This window comes from Bombus flavifrons, chromosome 4, assembly GCF_040668555.2.
Source record: "Bombus flavifrons isolate JBK064 chromosome 4, iyBomFlav1_principal, whole genome shotgun sequence".
In the NCBI taxonomy this organism is placed as follows: Eukaryota; Metazoa; Arthropoda; class Insecta; order Hymenoptera; family Apidae; genus Bombus; species Bombus flavifrons.
This window is the reverse complement of record NC_138445.1, coordinates 10,021,470-10,048,806: the sequence shown is the minus strand read 5'-3', so window position 1 is coordinate 10,048,806 and position 27,337 is coordinate 10,021,470. Positions and strand designations below refer to the sequence as shown.

General features: G+C 47.1%; 2 protein-coding genes across 2 annotated transcripts in view; one reads left to right on the top strand and one right to left on the bottom strand.

Moving 5' to 3' along the window:
* The window catches only part of Su(var)3-3 (lysine-specific histone demethylase Su(var)3-3), a 101,002-nt gene that overhangs the window by 42,144 nt on the left and 31,521 nt on the right, over positions 1–27,337 (bottom strand). The gene's annotated exons all lie outside the window — the stretch shown is intronic.
* Positions 10,595–16,576, top strand: Tollo (Toll-like receptor Tollo). Its single transcript, XM_069111818.1, has one exon. It carries the CDS (start codon positions 11,117–11,119, stop codon positions 14,831–14,833), a length of 3,717 nt encoding a protein of 1,238 aa, XP_068967919.1. The 5' UTR covers positions 10,595–11,116; the 3' UTR covers positions 14,834–16,576.

Genomic DNA, 27,337 nt, shown 5'->3' with positions numbered 1-27,337 from the left:
TAGAGACAAGAAGTTTATCGTTTCAATATGAAATGATGAAACTCTAGAAAGCATTGAACGTTACAAAAGCAAGCATCCATTTACATTTAAACAACCGAAGAAAGGTATTGAGACTGAAAGCTTCTAAATAGCGGAACACTAAGCGACATGATCTTATTAGACAACTTAATAATTCGACAACCTTGCACGCAACTGGAACGAGAGACCGTAAGAATGGGGTGAAAACACGATGAAGGGTGAATGTTCGATAACACGATCGTCATATCCCATTGACAAGTGGAGGAAACGCGAACACATTTCTCTACCCTTGTTACGATCGTTCGAACACTTTAATTCCATTAAATACGCGCTCCGTAAGGACGGCCCCATTCTTCAAGGCGATCTGTAACGGAATGGTTGGATCCAGGGGCGGACTCCGACTCGCCGAAACGGTTAGCGGGTATTTAACTGAATATCGAACTCATTTGTATCACTTAACCGAGCCGGCTGTATGAAGAATTTATTGCCGCGAATTAATCTAGCAGCACAATAGCGCGTAACGATATCTCGCCGCGTATCTGATCGGCCGAGGCCGTGAGCGGCGTGGCGAAATAAAACTATAAATTTATTAATCATGCTGTCCGCCGCCGTCTGTTCCCCTGTTTCTCCTCGCCGGGGATAATTACGCGAGCGGTTCTGCCTTCTACGCGTTCGTTCGCTCGCTTTCGCGTGCGCCGTTTCCTTCTCCCCGAAAAAAAAAGGAAAAAATACACACGTCGGGAGATATTCCAGTTTTCTGCTACGTTCTGCTTGTATCGAAGTAATTAAGGGATCTTGTATGTCGGCTGGTGAACCGTGCCGCGAATGGAGGAATATTATGTATTTAATCGTGGAAGATTCTTACGGAGCTCATTCGTTGTTAAGAATAGTGTTTAACATCAGGTTAACATGTTCACAGTATAAGATGTAGATTCGAGTCGACACGAACGTATTTGCAAGTTGTGTACATGATATCCGCTTGAATGTGCGACGTGAACTAAAGATTACGATATTCTGGACAAAATTTCGCAAAGATCCATTCCAAACACATAAATAAAGTCTTACGATACAGAGGAATTTATTAGACGCTATAGAGAAATTTTACAAAAATTTATTCATCTCTGAACTGAGGTCTCCAAACTATGCAAAAGCCATAAACGATTTTTAGAAAACTATAATTTGCAAAATAGTCTAATTAATAAATAAATTTTTGTCAGCGTGAATAACGAAGAAAAGAACAGAGTACAGAGATAAAGCTCGTAAAATCACGAAAGAGCGCAACGAAATTCGCTTCTGTTCTGCTCCAAAGAGCGTGGTTCGCGGTCACGCACGCGTCTTGTCTACGTTCGAAGTTCGCAATACGTATCGCGGAGTGTGGACGAGCCTTTAACGAACGGGCTGAAAAAAATTGGCCAGTTTTCGTTTACCGAGTCTTAGCCGGTTCGCGAGGTCGTTAATTTTCGGGTGGCCGCCGGTGGGATACGTCTCTCGCCCACCGACGAGTCTTTGAACCCGAGATTACCTTCGGCTGCCTTGGCCTGCTCCCCGATGCTTTTTCGAAGGTTCGCTAGATTCGCGAGAACGTGAGAATGCATCCGCATCCAAGAGAAACCCTCTTTAGAATTTTCGATCGTTTGCATCCAGCTACTTTCCTCCCTTCGATACATTCCACGTAACTTCTTTTAACTCTTTCTTCCTTCGTGGAATAACTTAAATAAATTCAATGTTGAAATTTTATGAAAACGAGAATTCCCAAGCGAGCTTGACGAAGAACGGGATACCTGCGTTACGTTAATGGTAACTTGTTGCAACCTTCTTCCTTCGTAGAATAAATTTAGGAAATTTGCAAGAAAATTGGAATTTCCAAGTGAACACTCGATTAAGAATAGTAAACGCTTGTAATTAGCTATAGAAAATGAATGGACGGTAAGAGCACGCAAAAAACTAGATTGAAGCGTGGAACATTAGGCTCGAAAGTACCGTGAACAATTAGACGGTTGAAACAAGCTGCTTCACGCTTAAAGGCTAAGATTGCTCGATAAAACAGATAATGCTAGACCCAACGTATTTAACGAGCGCCACGTCAAAAGAGCACAATCCCCAAAGACTTCTAACTGCCAGATATCGTTTCATCGTGTTTACTTTGATCCTCGAGGAAAATTAACGGTTAAAAGAATGATTGCATGCAATCGAATAACGTTCGAGATTTTCTCACGAAGGCAAACTAACAGCGTATTCGTGGATCTCCATCTACTCCTTCAAACAGTTTTGTAGTCTGATCCAACTTCTTCTTCCAACCGAAGAGGAAAAACGGGAATGCATCGTTCGCCATGCGAGCTTTTCAACTGGTGGCTGAACATTATTTTCCAGCGGGACGAGTTAACAGTCGCTCGTTTCCTCGCTGGTTAAACGTGCTTATTAAAAGCAGTCAAGATGTCAAAGTTTCACGCGCTATTAAACGATCCACGGGTTGAATTATTACGGCAGGAAATTCGAATAGTAAAGAGAAAAACAAACTAGCCAGGGGAGAAGGAAGGCAGACCGGGAAAAGAACTAACCTCTTAATAGGTAGAACAATCTTCGACGAGTTATCGGAGGAACTAGACGCTATTAAGAGTAATTACGATGTTGCGGCATGAAACTTATGCAGCGACCGCAGCTTTTCACGATGGCTCGTGAGTCACGCTGGAAGCATGACTGTACATAACTGAACAACAGTCGGTCCATCCTGAAATATCCACGAGGAGTCTATGGAATACAAATCAAATCGTTGATTTTTACAATAATCATCGATGGTGGACACGTTTCACGTTCGTCGAGAAGAATCCTTGAACGTCGTATAACCTTCAACAGTCCACGATCACGCTTGTCCATTTCCTGTGGAATTTCGACTCGTTACAAACGACCACCCCGGCAAACTTGGCGAAGCTAAAACGCTCGTTAGCCGAACGGAGGAAAGTTTTCTGCGGCCACGGTAACCTCGCTTCGACTCGTGCAACCGATCGATTCGAGAGGAATCGGTTGCGCGAAATTCTGCTGGCAATCAAGAGCCGCTACAAGACGAAGAACGCACGAAGAAGGAACACACGAAGCTGCAGACACTTTTCTCGGCACGTCATACGTTCGACAACGGGCCAGACCAGTCGGTGAATTCTGGACTACCTTGGCGTTGGCCTGGCTGATCGCTCGTAGCCAACAACGCATCCTCGGAGGAGGCCGTGGAGTTATCGTAATCGTTAACGAGACTGCTGTCAGCGTGGTAAGATAGCCGGGGGTCTCTTACCATTAACCTTCCGCTAACAAAGGCATTGCCACGTTCTTCGCTCCCGGCGCACCAACCCGCTCCCTTCCTTATTTATATGCATAACTCAGAAAAGGTGTAATGAAAATTTCACGGTCAACTCGATTATAGACGATCGTCCAGTCTCCCCGTCCCACCTCTCTGCCGAGATGCCTCGCGCGTGTGTGACTCTATCCTTCTCCATTCTATAACCTGTATCGGCCTCGATCTTTCTTCTACCTGTTCATCCCTTCCTCTCGATCGCGCGTTCATCTTGTCTTGCTTCAAACCGTACCATCAACTTCGATTTCTCTCTCGCCGGAGAATCGTGCTTCTAATCCCGGCGAGTTAACTCTTCCACTCTGTCTTCTTTCTCCTCTGAAATCTCTACCTTCTCGTCGCCTTTCTTCTTCGTCGAATCGTCTCGCTCGCGCTCCGCTCGTCGAGCACGCCGGTTACATCGGAAAACGACTTCTCGGGATCGCGCCTCTGTCGGCGATAAATTTTCCACGGCGATTACCGATACGCGTCGATTATCCCCACAAACCGCAGCGATGATAAACTTTACAGTAACGACGAGGATGACGAGTGACCGATCGAAAGGCGGGGAAAACGATGTAGAACGTTTCGTGGTCTCATGAGTAGTATGTTACACTCACTCGCGGCTATTACGAATACCGGGATTATATTTAAATGCTCGGAATACGGGATCGCTTGTCCGTTTCATCGGTGGGAATTTATATTTATTTGTCCGGTACCGTTACCACGCGAACAGCATACTTTCAGCCCTGATCGGACCGCGGAGGATCGTTCGCGATTTGATTTCATCGACGCCGTTGCCTCCTTATCTTACTGCGTATCGCTTTCTCAGGGATAACCGAATGTATGCTCGAAAGAGGAAGCATCAGTCGATGCTAAACATCAGGAATCCGGTTAATCGATGATTTCGTTTCGTCGGATTTGTATATGAAATATATATATACACGTATATGTCATGTTATATATGGAGAAAGAATATATGTTACATATATATAGTTGACGAGAGAAACGATGCAATCTTCGTTTATTTAGCGGAACACGTTCCAAGTTACAAGCGTCGAAAGATGGCAAAATGTATTAGAATAATTGTAAGAACTGAAAGGCCATCGGAGCTGAAAAATGTTATTGCCAAAAACATTGTAGGAAATTGAATTAACTAACAGCTGATTGTCCAGTTACGGATAAATAAAAAGACATTTGTACAATTAAAAGATTATTTAAATGCCATAATGTTAATAGCGATAAAAAATAATTATCGGTTAAGGTCATGCCCTTAACTGCATCCTCCAATCTCGAGAATACTCATCAAGAAAATCGATTAAGATTTTTAACATTTTATTTATCGGATCGAAACGTCAGAAAGAAATGCGCAGTTGAAGCGAAATTGAGGGTTTGTGGGTCGGTTCGGGGCGACTTCCTTTATGAACTGTTTGCCGCGTAAATCGCGAGCGTAATTCGCGCGAGGCAGCTCCAAGGACGCTGAAACGAGAGACAGCGGTGCATTAAAACAGCTTAGTACCACAATAAATGAACCGATGAAGGACGTAAGCTAATTGAGTCAACGTGCTTTGTAATGGAATACACGATGCACCACTGCGTCAGTCATTTACGAAAGCTATTCGTCTCTTTCCGCCCTGCTCTCTTTATCAAACCTAATGATAAGTAGGCACTCCGCGCAACTTCATCTTGCACTAGTTTTCTATCTCCTTTTTCCACTTTCCGGTATATCCTTTCCGTTTTTCTTTTTTTTTTTTTCGTTTCGAAACTACCGGTTTGCGCTAGAAGCATTCGCAACGCGTGCACTCTCCATCACCTTCCGTTCTTTCTCACGCGGTCTAAATTAAAATTATTCCACGGAATATGCCGCGGCAGCTATCGTTACGACCCATTGTTACCCGCGGAGAAGGCAATAAAGTGACTGGTAAAAAGTCGACGCGAGAGATAGAGAGCCGAGTACCGCGAACGATAAGAATGTAGGACGAGAGTCTAGCAGGTGATCGTCGTGGGCATTGCCTCAGGATTCGTGATTTCGTGTCAGGCTTCGGAACAATAAACAACGTCGCTCTGTTCCACACAGGACCGCAGAAGAAAAGTTTTCTACGAGGGAGTGAAAGTGCAGTCGACACGACGAGCATCCCGGTTCTGCGACCACATCCGCGATACCTGCTCTCAGCTCGGGATCACGAGCAGCGTTTCGCGGGATTTTGAAACGTTCGGGTTGCGATAATTCACGGCTAGAGTCGTGGTTTAATTGCAGGATGCCAGCGAGACTCTGTCGTTTACGTGAAACACGCGAGATGATTACGTACAGTGGCTCGTAAAAGTATTTCAGCACTTGCTATGGAAAACTTCATGTGTGTTATATAAAACGTCGTGAAAATTCATTAATAATGCAACGAAACACGACTATCGTGATTATACTGGGAACTTTTGAAACAAATCTGGAGATGCATATGGAAATTACAAGTTATTTGATTCTTTCAAAAGTCAAACCGATTAACGACACACGTTATTAACGTCTTAATCTCATTACATAAGTACATGATTAATATTCAATTCCCGGGAAATAAATGGCGCTGTTAGCGAAATTTCAAAATACTGCATGCAACGCATGTAACGTATACATAAAAAATGCCTACAAATGTTCCAACACTTTGCCGGGCGACTGTATACGATACGTGAGAAAGCCTGAATTTTCATTCAAGTTACGTAAATCGCTCATTGACTTTCATCGAAAGGAACTAGCGAACGGCATAATTAACTTTTTCGTTTCTGCGCCATCAGTCTCCGAGCAGAGACCACCATCAAAGTGGCTCCATTTGCGAAGTCATTTCGCCCGAGACGTCTAATCACACTCCTCGTGCAAACATCTTTCAAACTTGCGCAGAAAATTTACGAAGAAACGACCGTTTAAATTTACCTAGAAAATCTTGTAACCGAGCCAAGCAATCAGGCTCCACCGTATCATCGTGGAGCATGTCAACCATATTTTTTCCTGTCACTTCCCATCGGAACTAACCATAAACGTCGACCAAATACCAGTGTATCCAACATACCGCGAGACTGATCGAAGGTATGCAATGTGTCCTTCGATACCAATGGAGACACGTCGATAGAAGTGTCCTCGTCAGACGATGATTCTCCGTATACGCGAAACACGTTCGCTTGCGTGTGGTCAACGCGCATTAGACTGGTACTAACCTTCGGCCAATGATTACTTTGACAAAACGACGGCGTAGAGCTTAAGCGGTTTCTATGCGAATTGGGTAACCGATCGAGCCGGGATACGTTCATTAAAAGCGTCGTCGATAAGGTCGGTTGATCAAGCCGGACAACTTGATTCTCGAACGACGCCAACGTCCAATATAAGACGGGACGTATTTCTCGTCGAATCACCGTGAAAGTTCCGTATTTTTCAATGTCTCCTTCTGTACGGTTATCTCGGAGAGTGTTCGGTCCTGATTGTCGTAGTTGCATTCCGGATTAATAAATTACGCGGTTCGAGAAGGCCAGGTGAATTATCGGTGGGCATCAGTCTTTATCAAACTGGTGAAGGGACGATCGGAATCCGGTAGTTTCGTGTAGCATTGTGCGCCACAATCCAGACGCGTTTGATCGATTTTCTTGTCGCTGGCTAATGAGCAGCGAGACAGTCAGCCTGGTTCGTGCCTCGGAAAAAAGGAGAAATTTCGAGGCACAACATCGATTCGTGAACGATTTTGAGGTTAATTGCACGACTCGTTTAGAAGGGTCCTTACCTTCCACGAATATATATCTATAAGTCATTCTTTCTCAGTCATCGCGTGTGCCTCGTGTTACCCGTATCGTAACTCCGATATACAGGGTGGTCTCGTGGGACACGCGTTCTCTCGCGTCGCACGTGGTCGCAAGAAACACGCAGTTTCCTTGAACGTATTGCAATTTCCTCTCTAAGGAGCGATCGCGTTTCACCCCAGGCGGTCAAAGAAAGCTTGTAAAACGTTCGGTGAAACCGCATCGCGATGAAGTCTCGTTGAAGAGATCGGTGGAGAAGCGTTTTATTTCGTCGACCGTTTAACCTCTCAGAAAAGGCACGATCGATCACGGCCGTCGATTTCCTGTATGCCGGAGAGGATTTCGTAACTGAAACTCGGCTGCCCTTAAACACGTTGAAAATCGAACAGGGAGGAGAGGAATCGAACGAGTCTTCGCGCCTCGTTTTTTATCAGAAGGGAAAGAGACGGTCCAAAGGAGAAGTCACGAGGGAGAACGAGAGAAGAAACGACAGAAGCAGGAGAGTGCTGCCTCTTCTCTTCCCTCTGAACCCATGAATTACACGCGGCCACCTTGGCCGGCTCGATAAGTGGACACCTTGTCAGGACTCGACCGGTATCCTATTTTTAAGGATGCTGTCAGGCCGGCCAGTTCGGTAACACCCTGTATACATCGGACCGAGGTTCGGTAGTTGATTAGATTTAAAAGAATGCCCCGTCACCTGCACCGTTGAAAGGAGACTAGGCCCAGGGGCGGGCTGGTGGGGCGTTCGAGCCGAAGGTAGGAGGGGAATGCAGGGTCCTCGGATAGAGGGGAACGAAAGGACGAAAGGGAGGGATGAGGGAAGGGCAGTCAGAGAGGGGAAAAGAGAGTGGGAGACGAGCATGAGGCCCCAGCGATCACTGACCGCTTTCGCCGATCCCAGCCGCCAGCTAGCCACCTTTCAGCGGCGCAGCCATCGGGGCATCCTCCTTCTTAAGGCTCATTCACATCGCTTCGCTAATCAAACCCGACAGCCGGGAGGAAAAAAGTGGCGTTGGATCGCCGGTTCCCGGAGAAATCATGGGAATCCATTCTTTTCGTGGCTCCGACTCGCGAAGGATTGCGCAATGCCCACTACCCTAAACGATTCCAAAGAATTATCGGCACCCGGACTGTAATTTTTGCGAACATCTCTTTCGTACCGTGTAACATCCGCAGTTGGGAAGGCGATTATTTGATTTTACGGTGCAATTAAGCGCACTTGAGGGAGCCACATTCTTTTCCTTTCAGGAATTTTAGAACGATGATTTGACTATCTTTTCCTTTGTTTTTGGTATTCGCACGGCCTTCGTCTTCTACGTCGCAGGTAGACGCAGATTGTCGTCTACGCGGAAAGGTGCGACTTTTTCCTAGAAAAACACCGGGACTTCCGTGTAAATGAGAGGCGACACGACGGGGAGAAAAAGAGAGGCGCCAAAATATTCGTCACACTTTCGCCGGTGAGACGTGTGATACGCGATTAATTCGCGAAACATCGGATACCCGATGACTAAAACGCAGGCCATCGACGATATTACCGCGGCAGGAGAGACGACCGCTGCGGAAAGGTGAAATATTATACCGATTTAAGCCCGCGGCCTTGGTAAAGATCTTGTAATAAGGATCAATGAAACCGGACGATAAAATATACCGACTGCGAGATTCACTTCCACAGTACGATTTATTTTCCCCCGCTGCTATTAATGACAGTGAGCACTATCCGTTATTTCGTTGTAGCCACCCCGCAATTACGAGTCCTGTTCGACTCTCGTTTTCCCCCGTGGAATACCTGAAAGTACTTGATGTCGTACTTGACGAAGCTTTTGCAAGAGCTTCGATAAACCCTTTCCCAGAGGTTCGAAATAAAACGGAGCAAAGGATACACTGTAGGCTGGAACTGGAACGAATCGAGAGCGGACAACCAGCATTCATTTTACTAATGATACTTTTATTGGGCCAATGAAAATGATGTATCCTCTTATTTGAATTTCGATGAGTAAATCAACCAGTGGAACGACGACGTATTCGAGAGGGAAGCCTGCCAATGCTGGGCCCCTACTTTGGCCCAGGTAAAGGTAACAAATCACTTTTCAACGACGGGAGATGGAAGCTACCGAGCACTGTTTTCTGAAAGGAGGCGCACTTCTCTCTCTCTTTCTCTCTCTCTCGCTCTCTCGCTCTCTTCCTCTGTGGGCAACCACTTGACGTGTCCCTAACACACGATTCCTGACACAATGCGGCCGATCGTTTTACACTCAATGGGGACCCGGGAATGCGCGAATCCCAAACAGACCATAAAGCTAATAATGACGAAGCGGAAAACGCCCCATGAAAGGAAAGTATTTCACTTGTTACTTTTACCAAAAGAGCCACACGCACCCCATTCAACGTAACACACGCTTCTCAACCCTTCCACATCTTTTTGTCTCTTTGTTTTTCTTTTCTTCATCCTTCTTTTCTTATATACCACGTGGACGATGTTCTTTTCTCTATAGTTCCATTATTTCTCGTTACTTGGACGATCATCGAAGATTTTACGAGATCCCCTGGGACGAAGTTCCCCCACGCTTCGAGGGATACTAATAAAAATACGCGCGCGCGTCTGCAATTCACGCGTAGCTTCTTCTCGAGATTAGTATCCACGACTAACTCTCGCTTATACTGGACAGGCAGGGAATTTTCAATTGCGCGAAAATCCTGCGTGATCCGGACGAAAGAACAATGTATCCCAGCGTGTAACACACATTCGATACACAGACAGCAGCCACTCGCGTAGATTATAAATCGACAGGTAGAGAAAGAGGCGCGCGCGAAAGCTGGCGCAAAAGAGAAAAGGAGAAGAGGGAAAAGGGAGACTAGTTGCAAAATACTAGCCGTGTGGACTCGCGACAACTGGAATGCGAATGGGAACGGGATTCGCACAAAGGCATTGAGCAAACATTCTTTTTCGAGGTTTCATTCGTCGTGACAGAATCGTAGAAACGATGTGAGAACAGATGACGGTGAGGCAAGGTTTCACGGACGAATCGAACTCGGCAATACGGCCGGCACAACGATAGCGAGAAAAAGACGAAAGGAAGAGCGAGAGAAGGAGGCAGGAGCCATGGGGAACACCGGGACGAGGAGGGGAACGAGGAGAATACGAAACGCGCGTGGAACGAGGTTCGAGCTAACAGAATCCCACAGAGTGGGACGAGGAAACGAAGTGGACGTGGTGGATGGAGGCTGCAGATGCTGAGGAGCCACTGTAAGGGCCCAGAGAGTGTACCTGTCTTGTTTTTATAGGCTTGCCAGAACGTCGGGCCCCGGCTACGGACGACGACGACGACGACGAGGAGAGAAGGTGTAAAGGTGGGGGAAGGAAGGACAGCTGAGAGGGGAAGGGAGGCGAAGAGAAACAGGCAAGGGTAGGCGGAGGGGCAAGGGTAGCGGTGCCACTTCGGGCCTTACAACTTGCCAACCAGTCCTCGGAGAACCGTGGGTCTTACCGGAGCCGTATACACCGTGTATGAAACATCCGTGACTTTTCGTTCGTCGCTCAACGATTTTTATCCTCTGGTTCGACGAGTATATAGTATCGATAATCTCGGGAGGTCGGTGAACTCACGCGCGTCACGTTTCGCACAGTGTACCGACATCAACCAACGATTCAGGATAAATACGCCTCTCGTGGTACTCTAGGATGAAATCTCCAGGATTATAAAGCTTATCGTACACCGTAAGGCGAACGTAAAAATATAAATATCTAGGAGAAATCTTAGCTCGCGAAAGGTAAACGCGGCAAGTCTAGCAGCGTCCTTTATTATGCGAGGTCCCAGAAGAAAGGCGAAACACCAGGAGTGACATGGGTGATGTGAGGTAGAGATCGGTGGGTCCGTGACTTAAATGGATCGCGGCCGGTTTCGCGACAGATAGAGGAGGTCGCCGTGGGGACACTCTCTGTGAGCTCTCTCGCTTTTTCTCTCGAGAGAGATTTGATGGAAGATTAAGAGAACGGGCGGAAAGATGCGGGGCAGTCCTGCGTTCTTCGCCATATTACTGGGCACGATATTCGGTGTCCTCGGCGCGTCTCTCAGCAAAGCGCTCCGGTACAAAGCGCCGGATGAGTGCAAGTGGGTCGCGACCGGTGACACCGAGGATGACGTCTCGTTGGTCTGTCGCCTGAGAACGATCAACAGCGAGCTGGAGAACACCAACTTCAGCGTGATACAACCACAACATACGGTCCGTCTGCGGCTGGAATGCAGCGACGCGTTGTTCTACCAAAGCTCGCTGAGCGCCGGCAGCTTCAGGCCGTTGGTCGAGCTGCGCGAGCTGGTAATCGAGTATTGCAAGATCGGTAACCTGTCGGACGACGCGTTCAAAGGGTTGAAGGAGTTGCGTAATTTGACCGTAAGGACGCACAACACCGACTGGTCGGCGATGGCACTGGACGTGTCGGCCGGAGCGTTCACGGACGAGTTGAGGCAATTGGAGAAATTGGATCTCGGCGAGAATAACATGTGGAGCATACCGGAGGGTGCGCTGTGTCCCCTGGTCAATTTGGAAATTTTAAACTTGACGAGAAATCGATTGCGCGAGGTGACGAGTTTTCGGTTCAACGGAGCATCCAGGTGTTTGTCGAACTTGAAGGAATTGGATTTAAGTAACAACAGCATCGAATCACTGCCGACCGCCGCGTTCTCCGGTTTAACGCGGCTGCACAGTCTCGACCTCCGATGCAACGCCATCAGTTTCATGGCGGACCGCGCGTTCGAAGGCTTCTCCTCGTTAGCCATCTTGAGGCTCGCGGACAATCGGCTCGCTAGCTTGCCACCCGAACTCTTCAGCGACGCGAGGAACATCCAGGAGATTCACTTGAGGAATAACACGTTGAACGTGTTACCGCCCGGTTTGTTCAGTGAACTGACGCAGTTGTTGGTGCTCGATCTTTCTCATAACGAGTTGACCGCAGAGTGGGTGAACGCGGCTACTTTCAGTGGTTTGGTACGTTTAGTGGTGCTTGATCTATCTAACAATCGTATCGCTCGACTAGATCCGACCGTGTTTCGCGACCTGTACAGCTTACAGATTCTCCGGTTACAGGAGAATCTCCTGGAAACTCTACCGGAGAACACGTTCTCCGCGCTCTATAATCTTCACACCCTGTTGCTCAGCTATAATTTACTAACTGTTATCGACGCGACCACGCTCAGTGGTCTTTACGTGCTGAATCTGCTTTCCTTGGACAACAACAGGCTGCACACGATCCACCCCAGCTCCCTGAGAAACGCCTCGTCCCTGCAAGAGTTTCACCTAAACCGTAACCAGCTTAAGTCCGTTCCGGACGCGCTGAAAGCCACTCCCCTTCTGCGAACCCTCGACCTCGGCGAGAATCTCATTTCGGAGATACCGACCGGCACGTTCGACCACGTGGCCCAGCTTTACGGGCTTCGATTAACCGAAAATCATATTGGGAATCTCACCAAGGGTGTTTTCGATCGTATCAAGGAGCTCAAGATATTAAATCTCGCGATGAATCGTATACAGTACATCGAACCCGGCACTTTCGACGAGAATCTCAACCTCCAAGCGATCCGTTTGGACGGTAATCAACTGACAGACATCGCCGGCCTTTTCACCAATCTGCCGAATCTCGTTTGGCTCAACGTCAGCGACAATAAACTCAGATGGTTCGACTACGCGATGATACCAACCGGATTGCAATGGCTCGACATCCACTCGAACGAGATACGAGAGCTGGGCAACTACTTCGAGATCGAGAGCCAGTTACAGCTGAGCATCTTCGACGCGAGCGAGAACAAGCTCACCGAGATCACCGGAAACGCGATACCAATGAGCGTGGAGAGGCTCTACCTCAACGACAACCAGATCTCCAAGGTGCAGAGTTATTCGTTTTTCAAGAAGCCCAACCTGACGACGGTCGAGTTAAAAGGAAACCAGATACGTAACTTGGAGCCGTACGCGTTGCGTATCAGCGCCGTGCCACCGGAAAAACCGCTGCCAGAATTTTACATCGGCGACAACCAGTACCTGTGCGACTGTACCATGGAGTGGTTGCAACGCGTCAACAGACAGAACCAGACTCGAGTGCAACCGCGAGTCATGGATCTGGAGAGTATTTACTGCAAACTTCTGTACGATCGAGAGCACGCATTCGTACCTTTGGTCGAGGCATCTCACTCGCAGTTTCTCTGCAAATACGACACCCACTGCTTCGCCCTGTGCCACTGTTGCGACTTCGACGCCTGCGACTGCGAGATGACGTGCCCTTTGAACTGCACGTGTTACCACGATCAATCGTGGTCTGCGAACGTAGTGGACTGTTCGAATGGCGGGCACGTGAGCAAGTTACCCGAACAGATACCGATGGACGCGACGCGGCTCTATTTGGACGGAAACGACCTGCGCGGGGTGTCCAGTCACGCTTTTATCGGTCGTAAAAAGCTCAAAGTGCTGTTTCTCAATTCCTCCAACATCGAGATTGTGCAAAATCGATCGTTCAACGGTCTCAGAGACTTGGAGGACCTTCACCTGCAAGACAACAAGATTCGAGAGCTGAAGGGACACGAGTTCGAAGGACTGGACGATCTGAAACTTCTCTACTTGCATCGCAATCGAATCGTATCGATAGGCAACGACACCTTCTCTTCTCTTCGATCGTTGCGCATTCTTCGATTGGAGAGCAATCGGCTGACGACTCTAGCCGTGTGGACGTTACCTGGTTCTATCGAAATCAGTTTGTCTGGAAATCCATGGTCCTGTGAGTGTGACTATCTTCAAAGTTACCGCGAGTGGATCCGCGAGCCGAACGTTCGCGTGACGGACGCGTCCGCGTTGCGCTGCGTGTACAACGTGACGGAGTTCGAGGCGTTCGGTAACGAAGTGTTCGCGGACAACGAGTTCGGATTCTCCGTGGCGAACAACGATCGCGAGAGAAGCAACGATAGCGTGTGTACGGGGGCTAGTAGCATCGACAACGACGTGCACCGCAACTATACCAAGACCATCATCGAGAAACAAGTGCTACAGGACTATCTTCCACTTTTGGTTGCTACGTTAGTTGGCTCTCTATTGGTAGTCCTCCTCTGTATGTTGGGATTCGTGTTCCGTCAAGAACTTCGCGTATGGTTCCACTCGAGATTCGGTGTGAGGATATTCTATCGAAACCACGAAGTGGATCGAGACGATCGAGACAAACTGTTCGACGCTTTCGTCAGTTACAGTTCTAAAGACGAGGCGTTCGTTGCCGAGGAATTGGCGCCTGTCTTAGAGATGGGGAATCCTTCCTATAAATTGTGTCTGCACTACCGGGACTTTCCTGTCGGAAGTTTCATAGCAGACACCATAGTCCAAGCGGTGGAATCCTCGAGAAGAACCATAATGGTCCTGTCCGAAAACTTCATCAAGTCCGAGTGGTGTCGGTTCGATTTCAAATCGGCGCACCATCAGGTGTTGCGTGATCGAAGACGCCGACTGATCCTGGTGCTAGTGGGCGATGTTCATCAGCGAGATCTCGACCCAGACATTAGGCTATACCTGAAGACGAACACGTACTTGCAGTGGGGCGACAAGCTGTTCTGGGAGAAACTTCGGTTCGCGTTGCCGGACGTACCGAACAATCAGAGGACCACGCAGAGGACGAGGCAGCCGCCGCCGGTCCGACGGCAGCACAACAACAGGACATCGAACGGATCGCGTACCGTCTCTGTGCACATATGAGCTCTCTGTGGTTTCGTTCTCTAGTGTTCGTGCGTTCGTGTGAATGTGTATATGCGTGGATAGCCGCGTTCGTATGCGTTATTCTTCCGGTGGACTGTGGGAGTGGGCGTCGCCACGAATTCAAACGGGACGCGAGCGAAGAAAAGGGAGAAGGAAGTTGAGATATATCGGTGCGCGACTTCGCCACAGTGCGTTTACCTACGGTGCAATACAGTGGCATATAGGATGTGCGTATAGAGTGTAAATACTTCGTGAATGTCTATCTGTATAAATGTTAAAAAAAAGAATGAGAAACGTAATTATAAACGAAGAAAAGGAACGAAGTGCGCCGATGTGGGATCAGAGAGTGTGTGCTGTTGTAAATAGAGAGAAAAGAAAATGGTGAAGAAACGGAGAATAAGAAAAAAGAGAAGGAGGAAGAGGAAGAGGGAAAGAGAGAGAGTGTGTGATTATAATATTTAAGGTGCTTCCCTCGTGATTACGGGGATATACGAGACTTAGCGTCCCAGTGTCTGTACATTGCAGCGAAGTCAGTGAGTTTGCTAGATAGCCTAAAGTCGTTGTAAATACGTTCCCGTCTTCTACGTCTATCAAGACTGTTCCCCGATTGATCAAGCTCACGGTTAATTTAGGGTTAACAGTGCGTGAAAGATCTCGTCGGACGAGGGATACTCTCGCGTACCGTCAGCGTGTGTACTCTCCGGGATACACACCGCGGCACATGGAGCTATGCTCACGGCGTGCCATGTGGATTTACCTTTGCTAAGAGCCTGCGCGCGTCATATCGTACGAAGGATAATCGAAATGCGAGAATCTGTGGAATACATCTCGGTCGTTGTCGAACGATACGCTTCAACTTCGATTCGTGGGATCGAATGGATGATTCGAACGATCGCGAGAAAAAGAAATAAATCATCGACGTGTAATCATTTCGTGCCCGTAAATTGTCGATCGTGAACGATTCGAAAACGATTTCAAGTTGAAAATCCTCGAATAAGATCTCGCGCAAGCGATCGTAAATCGGCGATCGACGAGTTTCGAGTCGCTCTGTGTCGTTCGAGTTTCCAACCAGGGCACGTTCACCTCGCCGAGCTGACACAGTGATACCACTTCCTCCTCTAATCGTAGCGTTAATCCAATGTGTATTTAATTGTACTTAGAACGGCAAACTTCATTCCCAGCTACGAGATAGCTTCGCGCGTTACGGCGATAAACGCTGACGCGTGGGCGATTTCTTTTTTGTATCTTCTATCTTTTGTAAAGTATTAATGCGTGCAAACTCTATACATATCTTATTTATTTCGTCCGGAAACGTTGAACGGGAGGCGTCGCGTGGTTTCTTGCGTACGTCGTTCGAATCGAAGAAAATCGCGTGCCACGCGAGGTCTCTGTTTGAATTCGACGGTCCGCCTTGTTTTATTTTTTTTTTTTTTCTTTTATTCCTTTATAGATGTTATCCGTACTCGAACGTCATTCGACTAGGCTCCAAGAGCGAGGTATATTAAATTCCGTAGATGAAAGGTCGATGTTTTTCACTGAAAGCCTGCGACGGTCGGATTCAAAAAGATGCGCGTCACGCAAGAAAACTAAAGCAAAATCCGCTATAAATAATTCAAACACAATGTACAAACGTGAAACAATCTCCTTCAGCTTTCCTCGCAAGCGACTCCTCTGTGTTTTATTCTTCTTTTCTGTCCACTTGCAAACTACTCTCGACGACGTGAAAGATAACATTAGAATAAAAACCTGTGACTGAAAACAATAAAATGCTCTATTTTTATGTTTTTAACACCTTCTTATTTTCTGTGTTATTCTTGCAGTCCCGTTTCCCTGCGATCGACGGCGTTTCGTTCGACGAATTCATATTTTAAACGCACCTCTTAAATGACAATCATTGAATATTTGCTCTCGCCGCGGTCGAACAAAGCCGTAAACGTACGCAAACTTCCGGTTTTCGAGAAGAAAGAGAAAATTTCACTACGAAACAATACCTTATGCTAATCGAGTCACGTCTGTTTACACTGTCATCACGTTTCGTTACCGTTACATCAACGGAATAAGTAATGGCCGCCTCATTGTAATAGAAATCAGACAGTTTGGTAAAAGACCATACGGACGGCGTTCCTCGTTCCGGAGTCTTTGATCGTTCTCATTACAAAGGCGAATGGGAAATGAATAGAAGTAAGAGAGACACCGCTTCTCAATGACATAATTGATTTCTCACCGTAATACCCGAGTTCAACGATACGAACAATAATAGGCAATTGAAAGAGACATTCTGAACATTTTCACGGTAAATTTATCTTCGTTAATATGTAAAGTCCCTCTGACCTTATACTACTTCGTATTTTGGGATCTTAGTATCCATGACCATCGCCATTCGATTCGGTCGAAGAAATATCACTGACCGGAAAATTTAGTTCGCGTACGCCACCCTGAACATTTACATAAAGTAGAAACTTGTATGTTCTCGATCGATCCTCGTAATTAAATTAAACGAACTCCTAGGAAGTTTTCTTTTCGAGTTAGCCACGGTTTAGTATCGATGAATTGGCAATGATGTATCAACATTGAATTAACGTAGTTAGAATTAACCTTCGTGCAGGCAATCGGGTTAAGTTCCAATGATTAATTGCGGATATAAATTTCCTTGGCAATTTTTTATGCTGGATACTTTTACATTTTCCACGTTCAAGACTGCGTTGATTCGCGTCTTCAAAATACAAATTTCAGCACAAGATTTTTAGTATCGAACCTTCAAATATATTTGTACATTTGTTGGACAACTGAAATACAGTTTTAGGCAATTGTGACAGTTTCTCCACTCGTTCTTACGGTTTTTTTAAGAAATGAAATTTCGATTCCCTCAACACCAGAAAAGAAGACATCTTTATAACATATTTATAATCGAGAACAACGTGCATGAATAAATATTTTAAAATAAAATTATTAAAAACTGTACTTGGTTATAAGAAGAGTAACTAACAATTTCAGGAATATATAAAAATAAATCTATTTGATAGAACGCGCGAGGCGCCCAGTTGCCTATCAACCGTGGACGTTTTGGTTGCCTGTACAAGCGTCAAAATAAATTTTCTATATTACAGCGGACAAAAGCAACGTGTAACAAGCGTAACAGTATGTAGGTGGATTGTTTCGAAATTTTTACCCGCAGCTATCAGCTGAAAGATCAGGAGAACAATTTAATAGAACGAACATGGAAGGAATCGATAGATCGGCCGAAATGCCAGGGACTCGATGTCGGTCGGCGAGATTTCAGCCGCGCGGAATGCAATTCGCATTGATATGTAACCGTGTCGGGTAGTAGAGCTATCGCTGTCTATGATTGCGCGTAATCTGCGTGTAATCAAGGCGCGAGAATCGGCCGGCAATTCCACCGATGCGCAACAGATATGACGCAAAGCTGCCACGATGTTATGAGTAACGCGAATATGTGTCACGGCGCGGCAAACGCGATTACGCGAATTATGGAAGACGCGAAACGATCTCGCACACCCTTGCGTTGCGGTTTTACTTAATGCCCTCCGGAATTCTCATTACGCGGTAATAATTGCCACGCTCGGACCAAGAAAACAGTGTCTGGGTAATCCAGCAGTGTGTACGCGAGATTGGCTGAGAAAGTTTCAGTATTTGCTTGGATATTTGTCTTGTGAGAATTTAATCGCGTAGAATAAAGTACAGAACGATTTAAATGTGGTAACGTGGAGATTCAATGCTTGAAACAAATTATCAGCCTTCTATAACAGGATTCTTCTTCGTGCATGGGAAAAAGATCACAATAGAACCTTGATTATCAGAACACCGATTAATGGAAAATTCATGGATGCTTTCTTGTAGGAAAAAGTCCAGACGCAAGAATAGAAATTGAAGAAAATAATCTTCTCTCGTATTAAGAGGTGTGTCATGCTATGTAGAGCATGAATAATCGAGATTCTGCTGTTTCACTGGTTACAATTTTTCTCTTGGTTTTATGGAAGATTTAAGAATCACTGTTACGATTAAACTGCTTGACGATAAAGCGGCAATACAAAGATGAAACGAAATAATTTCTGAAAAATGCGTAATTTTCAAGTAACATGGCGTTGTTGTATGTAGAGGGTTAAAGGAATTCAACCTAATCTTTAATGCCGTGCATTCCTTTGCTTTAATAGAAGTAAGCCTAACAAATTTTTGCCAGACTCGAGAAACAGGTTTCCGATTAAATTCATTCGTCGAAACACCTCAGTCCAACTACAAAGCAAGAGAGACCTCCACGCGAAAGTAACGTCAGAGACACTTAGCATACGCGTGCGACACGGAGACACAACTACTAAAATATGAATTGCAAATGCCGCGTATAAATTTGACTTGGAGTGATCGAGTCGTGTATCTTTAGTCGGATGCTTAGAAACGTATTTACTCGGTTCAATTACTTCCCTTATCGAAGTATTAAGTATTTGCGGCTGACGTTGGGCTACTCTGGATGGAAAATAGCTCTTTCTCTTTATCAGAACACCTAACACGGTTGAATCCCCACCGCCATTACCTCGCTACTGCCCGTCCGCTGATCCTGTTCGGCCACTTTTGTAATTAACAAGCCCTTAACAACATATCACGAAGCAGTGCTGCGCATCGTTTCAGCTTCCAACGTTGAAAGGATCGCTAGGCCGGGACTCACCGAGCTATAATTTCACGGGGCGTGGAAAAATCGGCGATATCGCGCAACCTGTTGCGACTACCGTGCGCGAAAAAAAGAATCACGGAGAATTATGAGAGCGAATTGAAACCACTGGGCTGGTCGGTTTAGACACATCGATCGTGCGTTGTTGGTAGATCGTGTAGCAGATCGATCGAAGTAGAGGCCGATACGAGCTGTAAAAAACCAATGCAACGAGGAACATGATTAAGAACATGCGCTAGAACTGGAGGGTGGAGCCGAAGCCAAAGGGCGCGATGGACATTTCGTTGAATATTCAAGCTGCCGGCGAACAGAAAAAACGTGACCAGTGATTTTTCGACTCTCGGCGGTGTATACCGGTTACCGCTGCTCTTTGCAAAGCCAAATGCCGCCTTTGATCGAGGTATAAACTGAACGAGCATCAAGACTGAATCCCTCCGATATGTGGAATTTGATTGGTTAGGTACTTTCGTCGCTGCTATCCATTTCGAATATTAGGTTTGGAGAGAACAAGTTTACGAGTTGCGGAAATATCCGCGGGTTACAGTTCTCCTACGTACTGTCATTCAGTCGGTCGATTCTTTCGCGGAACCGGTCTTGTTTTTAGAGAAAAGTTCCGCACCACCGATATTCAGCCTGCGGAACGCTATTTGGAATATTAAACTCTCTACGAAAGAGTCTGAGGTATACGGGAGACTAAAAATCCGAGATAGGTCAAATATTTCGATCAAACGTTCCAATTCCAAATAACAATCCGTTAGCGTTCACGCGGAACAACGGATAGACGGACGTACAGTTTCAAATACGCATATATCTGACAAAGGAAACCGATTAGACGATAAAAATACGAAGAGAAGAAGAACGTGAAAAAGGGAGAGACGAGAGAGGAGATGCGATAGTCGTAAAGCTCGTGCACAGGCTGTGCGTTAGAAGTCCGCCGTTCGGAAAAAACTAACAAACACGACGCGAACGAGGGGATGCGAAAGGAGAAAACGAGCGAGCGCGTAAGGATATCCGCGGTCCGTCGTGCCGAGGAAGCGAACTCGCCGCGGAGAATAAACCATAATGGCGAAGCATAAAGCTAAAAGATCGTGGCGTAGGAAACAATGAATTAGGGACGATAAAATACGGGTAGAAGAGAGAAAGAAGAAGGGAAGGGAAGAAGGGATGAGGGAAGAAGGTAGCCGCTTATTCTTCGAACATTTCTTTCGTTGGTTCGCTCGTTCGTTTAGCAGCTCGCTAACTCGCTCGCTAGCAACGAGTTAAGCAGCCGGGAGAATGCAGCTCGCATGCCTGCCAACCTTCTTCCCTCCCCCGTGCCAAGGCTAGAGTGGTCCGATGCTTTATGCAGTATAACGGAATTTCTGTTTGCACTATCTGCCGGCAACGGCACACGCGAGAGAAGACTGGTGCTCCACCGTCGTGGCCGAGGCCATGTTAGGAAGAGGAGGCCGATTGTGATTCGTGGCTCAGATTAAGACCAATGAGCGGAAGGCATCGTTAGTCGAAATCGTCCCCCCACAATTGCATCGATGCATCCGAGAGATAGCCGTTGCCCCTTTTTGCCGTAGCAAATGGAGGATTCGTGCGGTCTTTTGTAAAACGGAGTAGACCGATTAGAGGGCCCGGGACACACGCTCCGTGTGTTTCGCCAAGGGGATCACGGTTTAACGCGTGCGACATGCGAGACTCGGTTTCCTTCCACTTTTCTACTTTCTTCTCTGTTCCTCTTCTCTTGTTTTCCTTTTACAATTTTACCTCGGCTTTGTTGGAGAAGCTCGGAAAGAACATGGAGGGATAATTCTTCGGAGGAAAAAAGATACTAAACGATTTCGTGGGATTTTTGAAAGACAGCTACGAAGCCACGGAGACGAGGGAGGACGTTTAATCGAAAGCGGAATTCGAGCGGAGCAGTCCCTCTCGAAGAATCGTATCTTCAATTACAAGCGACATCGGCACGTGAACTTTATATTCGCGTGTACGATTGCGTGTACGCGACTGTTGCCGCGTAGTTTAGTTATCGCGATTGAGAATTTAGTGTCCGGCTCGCATTGTCTCGCGGAGCGAATGCATATTTCACACGTGCGCTATCCGCCGCGCGCTGCCCGCCGTCGCGTAGCCGTCGAGGCTTGCTGATTATGCGACCAAGGTACAGTCGGTTACACCGCCATATCCCTCTTGCATATACATCGTCGCGATGGAACCGGGGAACCGGTGCTGGCGCGCCAGCTACGGGTAACATCATAATAACTCGTAGAAATGATTTTGCAGCCTTTGTAAAGGAACTTTCGAATAGCCGACCAAGTAGAAACGCCGACGTTAATCCGGCTACGTCGCAACGATCGTCGAGGCGGTATTAATTACGACCCTTACGACCAACCGGCTCGCTGACTACGAAGGAAAGTCCGAGGCAACAGCCGGAGGAACAGAAACCAGATGTAACGGCGGAATTTTTCTCTCGAGTAACGAGAGATGGAAAAAACGAACAAGTAGAAAAAGACAGACAACCCCGGTATATTTGAACAGCATTAACCGAGGCACGAAAGGTAGAAAGTTGCACAAAGTTCATCGGGAACAAAGAAGGTTATTCCAAGAAAACGTTCCGCTGCGAGCGATTCCGCTAGAACAGCAAGGGAGATCTTTCTTCTCTGCGAAAGGATAGATCATCGGATGGATCCAGGAACGGCAGAAGGATCACAGTTGGTATCAACGTTCGGTCGTTTCTTATATAAGTATGTATGCGACGACTCGTTTGTGACGGACATCACGGCGACTAAATCGACTTTTAACGAACCGAGATAAATGTTCGATAATTCGATTTATTAAGGGAGCATCGTCCCAGCTATGGGCAAATATTATTATACACGAGAACGAAAAAGGTGGATCCCTGACTGTCCATCCGCGCGCCGTCCACTGACACACAACCGGAAGAAAACGTACACCATAGGACTCGAGCGTCTCTCGATCGATTACAAAGCAGTTTCGCGGAACATTGAATCGGATCCAGCCTCTACAGGGTTCGAGAGGTCGAAAATACAAGTTGCAAAGGACCGGTGACTTTAATCAACTCTTTGCAAGCGCAGCTTCTACTCGGGAACGAGTCGCGGGGCGTGTCGACTCTCTGATCCTTCTTTATCCTCGTTTTTCTACCGTTTCTCCGTCTCTGTTCCACGCTGGGGGCTACGAGCTGGCCCCGGAGACTTCGCTCATAATAATACCATGGGACCCCGTTGACACGCCTCGTCTCTGGTTAAAGCCGGCCAACGGAGCAACGGGGTTGAACATTTTTTTTCAACCGCATCTCATCCCGATCGTTAAGCACGCTTATCAGCGGATGAGCCGATAATGAGCCCGTTCCCGGACCGTCCGCATTTTAAATTAATCAGACGAAATTACTCGCCGCGGCTCGCCTCGCGAAACTTTATTATTGCTCCGTCAATTATTTATGCGTAATTAACCGGTAACGAGAGCGAGCTTTTATTGCCGCTGCTATCTTATTGCCGGACGATCGGCCCACTCGTGGCTTTCCCTTTGTGTAAAATGACAAGTCAATCTTGAAAGTATAAGATTGACGTTTGAGATGCTCGGAAGTTACGCTCATTAACCATGTAGTTTAAAAAGTAGAGAAAAGTTATGATGGCTGCGAACATTGTTCTTTAACTATTGGAGATTGTTAAGTTTGCGCACCACAAAATGGTGCTTTTTGGGGTTTACTTATTCCGCTCAGATACCTTTTGAATGATCGAAATAAATCATTTCACTGGTTAAAATGAAATTGTTCTTTTGGATGCGGTATCAAACGTACTAAACTAGTTAGCAGCTAAGAAGGCGCTGTATTGAAAAAGAAGGGCAAAAGGTAGAGAAATAAAATGTAAATCTAAGACGAAAGATTCAGTGAGTTTGCTGTTAGGAAGTTAAAGAACGTTTCGAATATGAGACCGCCTCCAAAACCGAATTAATTGCTTCAATTAGAATAAATCAGCGATCCTAATGAAATAAGCGATACTTCACGTTTTTTGATAGGGCTGTTTAGAACGTTCGAGCCTCATAAAAAGCCATAAAACTGCCCGCTTTTTCGGTCCGCCAAGGAGTGGTCCCGAATTTATGATCGGCAATATATCTGTCCCAAACTTCCATAAATTGGCCCGCGCGGGAAACCGAGGAACTAAATTGACCCACGAAGGGTTAGAATGCGCTTTGCGTTCCAACGAGCTTCGTATCAAGCGGGAAAACTCTGTTCGGAACCGGTCACCCTGTACGCCTAAAGACCACAGGGTAGCAGAGCACCCAACGTCCGAAAGAAATAGTAGGCGAAACAAGGGGGCGGAAAGTGTGACACAAAAACACATAGACACGCGACTGCGGTCATCGAGGGACAGCGAAGAAACATCTGCCGACGAAGAAAGTGCGCGCAGCTGCGAATGATCGAAATTCCCGAAGCATACCTCTACCGTGGCATCGCACAATGGCTGACCAAAAAATTATGGAAATCCTCCATGGCGGTAGTCGTCTTTTATCTGCAACGAAATTTATAGAAAGTCATCGTTGATTCCGGGCATGTATAACTCCTCGTAACTTCCCTTGCGAGAACCGAGAATTAAGTTATACAATGATCGAGATAAGTAGAACTCTGGCCAATGATTAATACCCGCGTTTACGCGGTCTGAATTTATCGGTCGGCGTCGTTCTCTGCCATTCCACGGCTGTAATTTCTCCTCTCCGTGAGTTCACGGTTCGTAAGGACGCGGGCAGGCGCCCGTGAGCGCACGCGCGCGAGAGCAACGAGCGTTTGGCTTCTCGTGGAGAACGGTCACGGCCGATGTAGCGGACTATTTTTCTGACCAACGTACATACCTATGTATATCCACTTTGTAAAAAAAAGAAACTCGAAAACTGGAGGTCGAGATAGGACTGGACCCTAAGAGGGAAGCTTTCATTGGAAACGAAGGAAAACGAAAGGGTACGGTGGTTCGCGATAGCCAGAAACATTAACAGTAAATCCAACCGCGCGCGATTAAACTGTTACAATTACTACAGATAACGTATTCAGCCGGCTTAATGGCGGTCGCATACTCTTTCTGCGTTATACAGAAAGAATCGTGGACTCGCGCTCACAAGCTCTGGTCGTTTCGCAAAAATTACAACTCATTACCGCTACTTATGCGCCGTATATTTTAGACGACCGTCCACCGCGTATCTCCGCGCCACCAAGAATTTTCAATTAGCAATTAAGCGTTCGAGCCTCGAACTATCGCCGCTGCATTCCCGACGGTCCACCGAAAACGCTCGACGATTCCACTCGACAGCGTTTTCGAACCGATCCTTTATCTATTAACTTATCGTTCCTCCGATCTTTCTTTCTCCTCTCTCTGTTTCTCCTTTTTCCTTTCTGTTACACACTGCGTAATCTCTCTCTCTCTCTTCTTTCCTTCTCTGACTTTACGCCATATATGTCATCGAGCTAGAACGTCGAATACCGATCGAGCCGATCCCGCGGAGCCCGGTAGCATCCACGGCCGAGCGGTTCGACAGAGGAACACTCTTCTTCACGAGTAGGTAGGTATTCGTCTGGTTGCATGCTCGCATGCCTCGGTTGCTTGGTTGCCCGGTTGCTCCTCCGGGCTCCAAAGCAGGCGTGGTGGGGACGGTTAGCGCCCTTCCACCATCCTTCCAACGGGCTATGACAAGAAACGTGCTCTCTGTCTTCTGTGCCCTCGAGTTTTCGTCCTGCTCGGGAACGTTGTCCTCTTGGTACCGCGGAAAGCCAAGCGAGAGAGTCGAGTCGAGGAGTCGGCTTGCGAGTCGAATCGAGTCCGGCTATCGTCCTTTAGGGCCGGTTTACAGGCGCATAAGCCGCGATAGTAATTAAACGAGCCCACTTAAGGCTAATGCACGGGGACGCGCGACTCCGTCCTTTCCACGATTCCACCAGTTTTTTTAATTAACAGCCGCTGCTAACTTCAGCGAATGGACACGTTCAAGTGAGACGTAATTAATTTAACGCGAATACCGATCGAAAGATTCGGTTTGCATGTGTGTTATAAAACGTGGCAGCCTGTTCGAAATGCGAAACATCGAGAAAAGTTGTAGAGAGATGGAAACGTAAAATCGAACGGCGAATATGTGAACGATATAAAGAATCGTACTCGAGCCCAATTGAATAATACAGCGGAATAGCGGTGCATATTTCAAAGGCACGGAGGAACTTCTTAATAACACGAAGAAACGAATCAATCCAGCTCAGCGACGATACGTGCATAATGCAATTCCCTGACTTGCATTTCTTTCGCCGGTAAGCGACGCCGAGAGTAGACGCGGAGTAGCTCGGGCGAACGTCGATATCGAAAGACGTAAAGGAATAATTCAGCGCCTTCTCAGCTGCTGCTTCTCCGCGTTCCTTGTGTATCCGTCGTTCAACTTTTCTTTCCCGGAGCGTCCTGTCTCCGGGCTAATACCATTTATCCGGTAATATCGTGAAAAAGTATTTCAGCCGGAGCACGCTCTCGCGGGCCGCTCCTTGTGCTCCTCCAGACGGGGACACGGCTTCCTCTGTCAAGCGCACCGACCAGGAAAAACTCCATCTCGTCGAGTTCCGTTCGCGGAAGAAACCGGCGAACAGTCGACTGATGGAAGAAGAACAAGCTCGAAAGAAACGGACGAGGGAACGCGATGCGGCAGGCGGTTGTAGAAGAAATGGAAACGCAAGATCGCCCGCAGTGAAGACGTCGTATCGAGCGAGCCTCGCTTCTCCAGTTCCTCGAATTGGTAAAAGATCGCGCAGCAACGAATTCGATGAAGATTCTTTAAGTGAAAGAACACATCCATGAGAGGAAGATCAGGAACGAAAGAGTCGAGAATATCTTCGTGGGATGCAGATGAGAAAGAGAAAGAGCAGCCACGGTTACACGAAGGAAAAGAGGAGGCCGGTGTATCCGGTATTTGAGCCGAAGGTGTTGCGTGCAACTTAACAAGCTAACGACGCCGTGCGAGTGCGATTTTCTTTCCTATCAACCTCAATCTACTTCTTGCCGTTTCGCTCGCTCTTTAGTTGCTTCCCACCCTCGCACCGTGCTGCCCTCTTCTTTCTCCCCTTCATTCCTTTTTTTCATCCGTCTCCCTTCCCTTTCTCTCTCCCTATTATCCTCCGCACAACCGGCGATCGTTTCATCTCCCTTCGTGACCGTGCTTCTCACCCTTCCTCTCGTTCTTTACGTAATTCTCGCCGTGTGTCCTTCTTCCTCTTTCGCCCCTTCCTCTGCCACAAACGGGCACACAGACCGCCTGCAGCTCTCCGTTGTTTTACGTAGCCTTTTCAGGGTGAAAAAGTCCGCGAAGTGCATACCATCGCGACTCCCGTGTTACGGAACGCCGGTGTTGTCAGCGCAACTATGCTAGATTAACTCGAACCCGCTAATAAGTCGCATTCTCTCCAAGCCCCTCTCACGTGGTTCGAGTTTCTCACAAATGAACACTGAATTATTCACAATCGCGTGCTACTTGCTGCTCCTGATGAAGATAATCGATGCCTGACTGTGTGTGGATGAATATGCGGTTGGATACCGCGAACCAGCGAACGGGATTCGCCACGATTTCGCGAAAATTTACCATTTCGATGATTACACGCTGTCGAGGATGTTATTAACAGATGGTTACGGAGCCCGATTTCGATTAATTATTATCCGACCGGTCGACGTATATGCCTTTAACGTACACGAGCACGGACAGCGACCGGTTGTAAATTATTCTTCTGCCGCAGTTACGATGCGTCTTTCGTCGTCTCATCGGCGCACAAGCCCCGGGAAAACTGCTTCCGCTTGTCGTTGCCA

What these genes read in the sequence shown, in the direction of transcription:
- Tollo (XM_069111818.1), top strand. Translation starts at nt 11,117, where the DNA reads ATGCGGGGCAGTCCTGCGTTCTTCGCCATATTACTGGGCACGATATTC.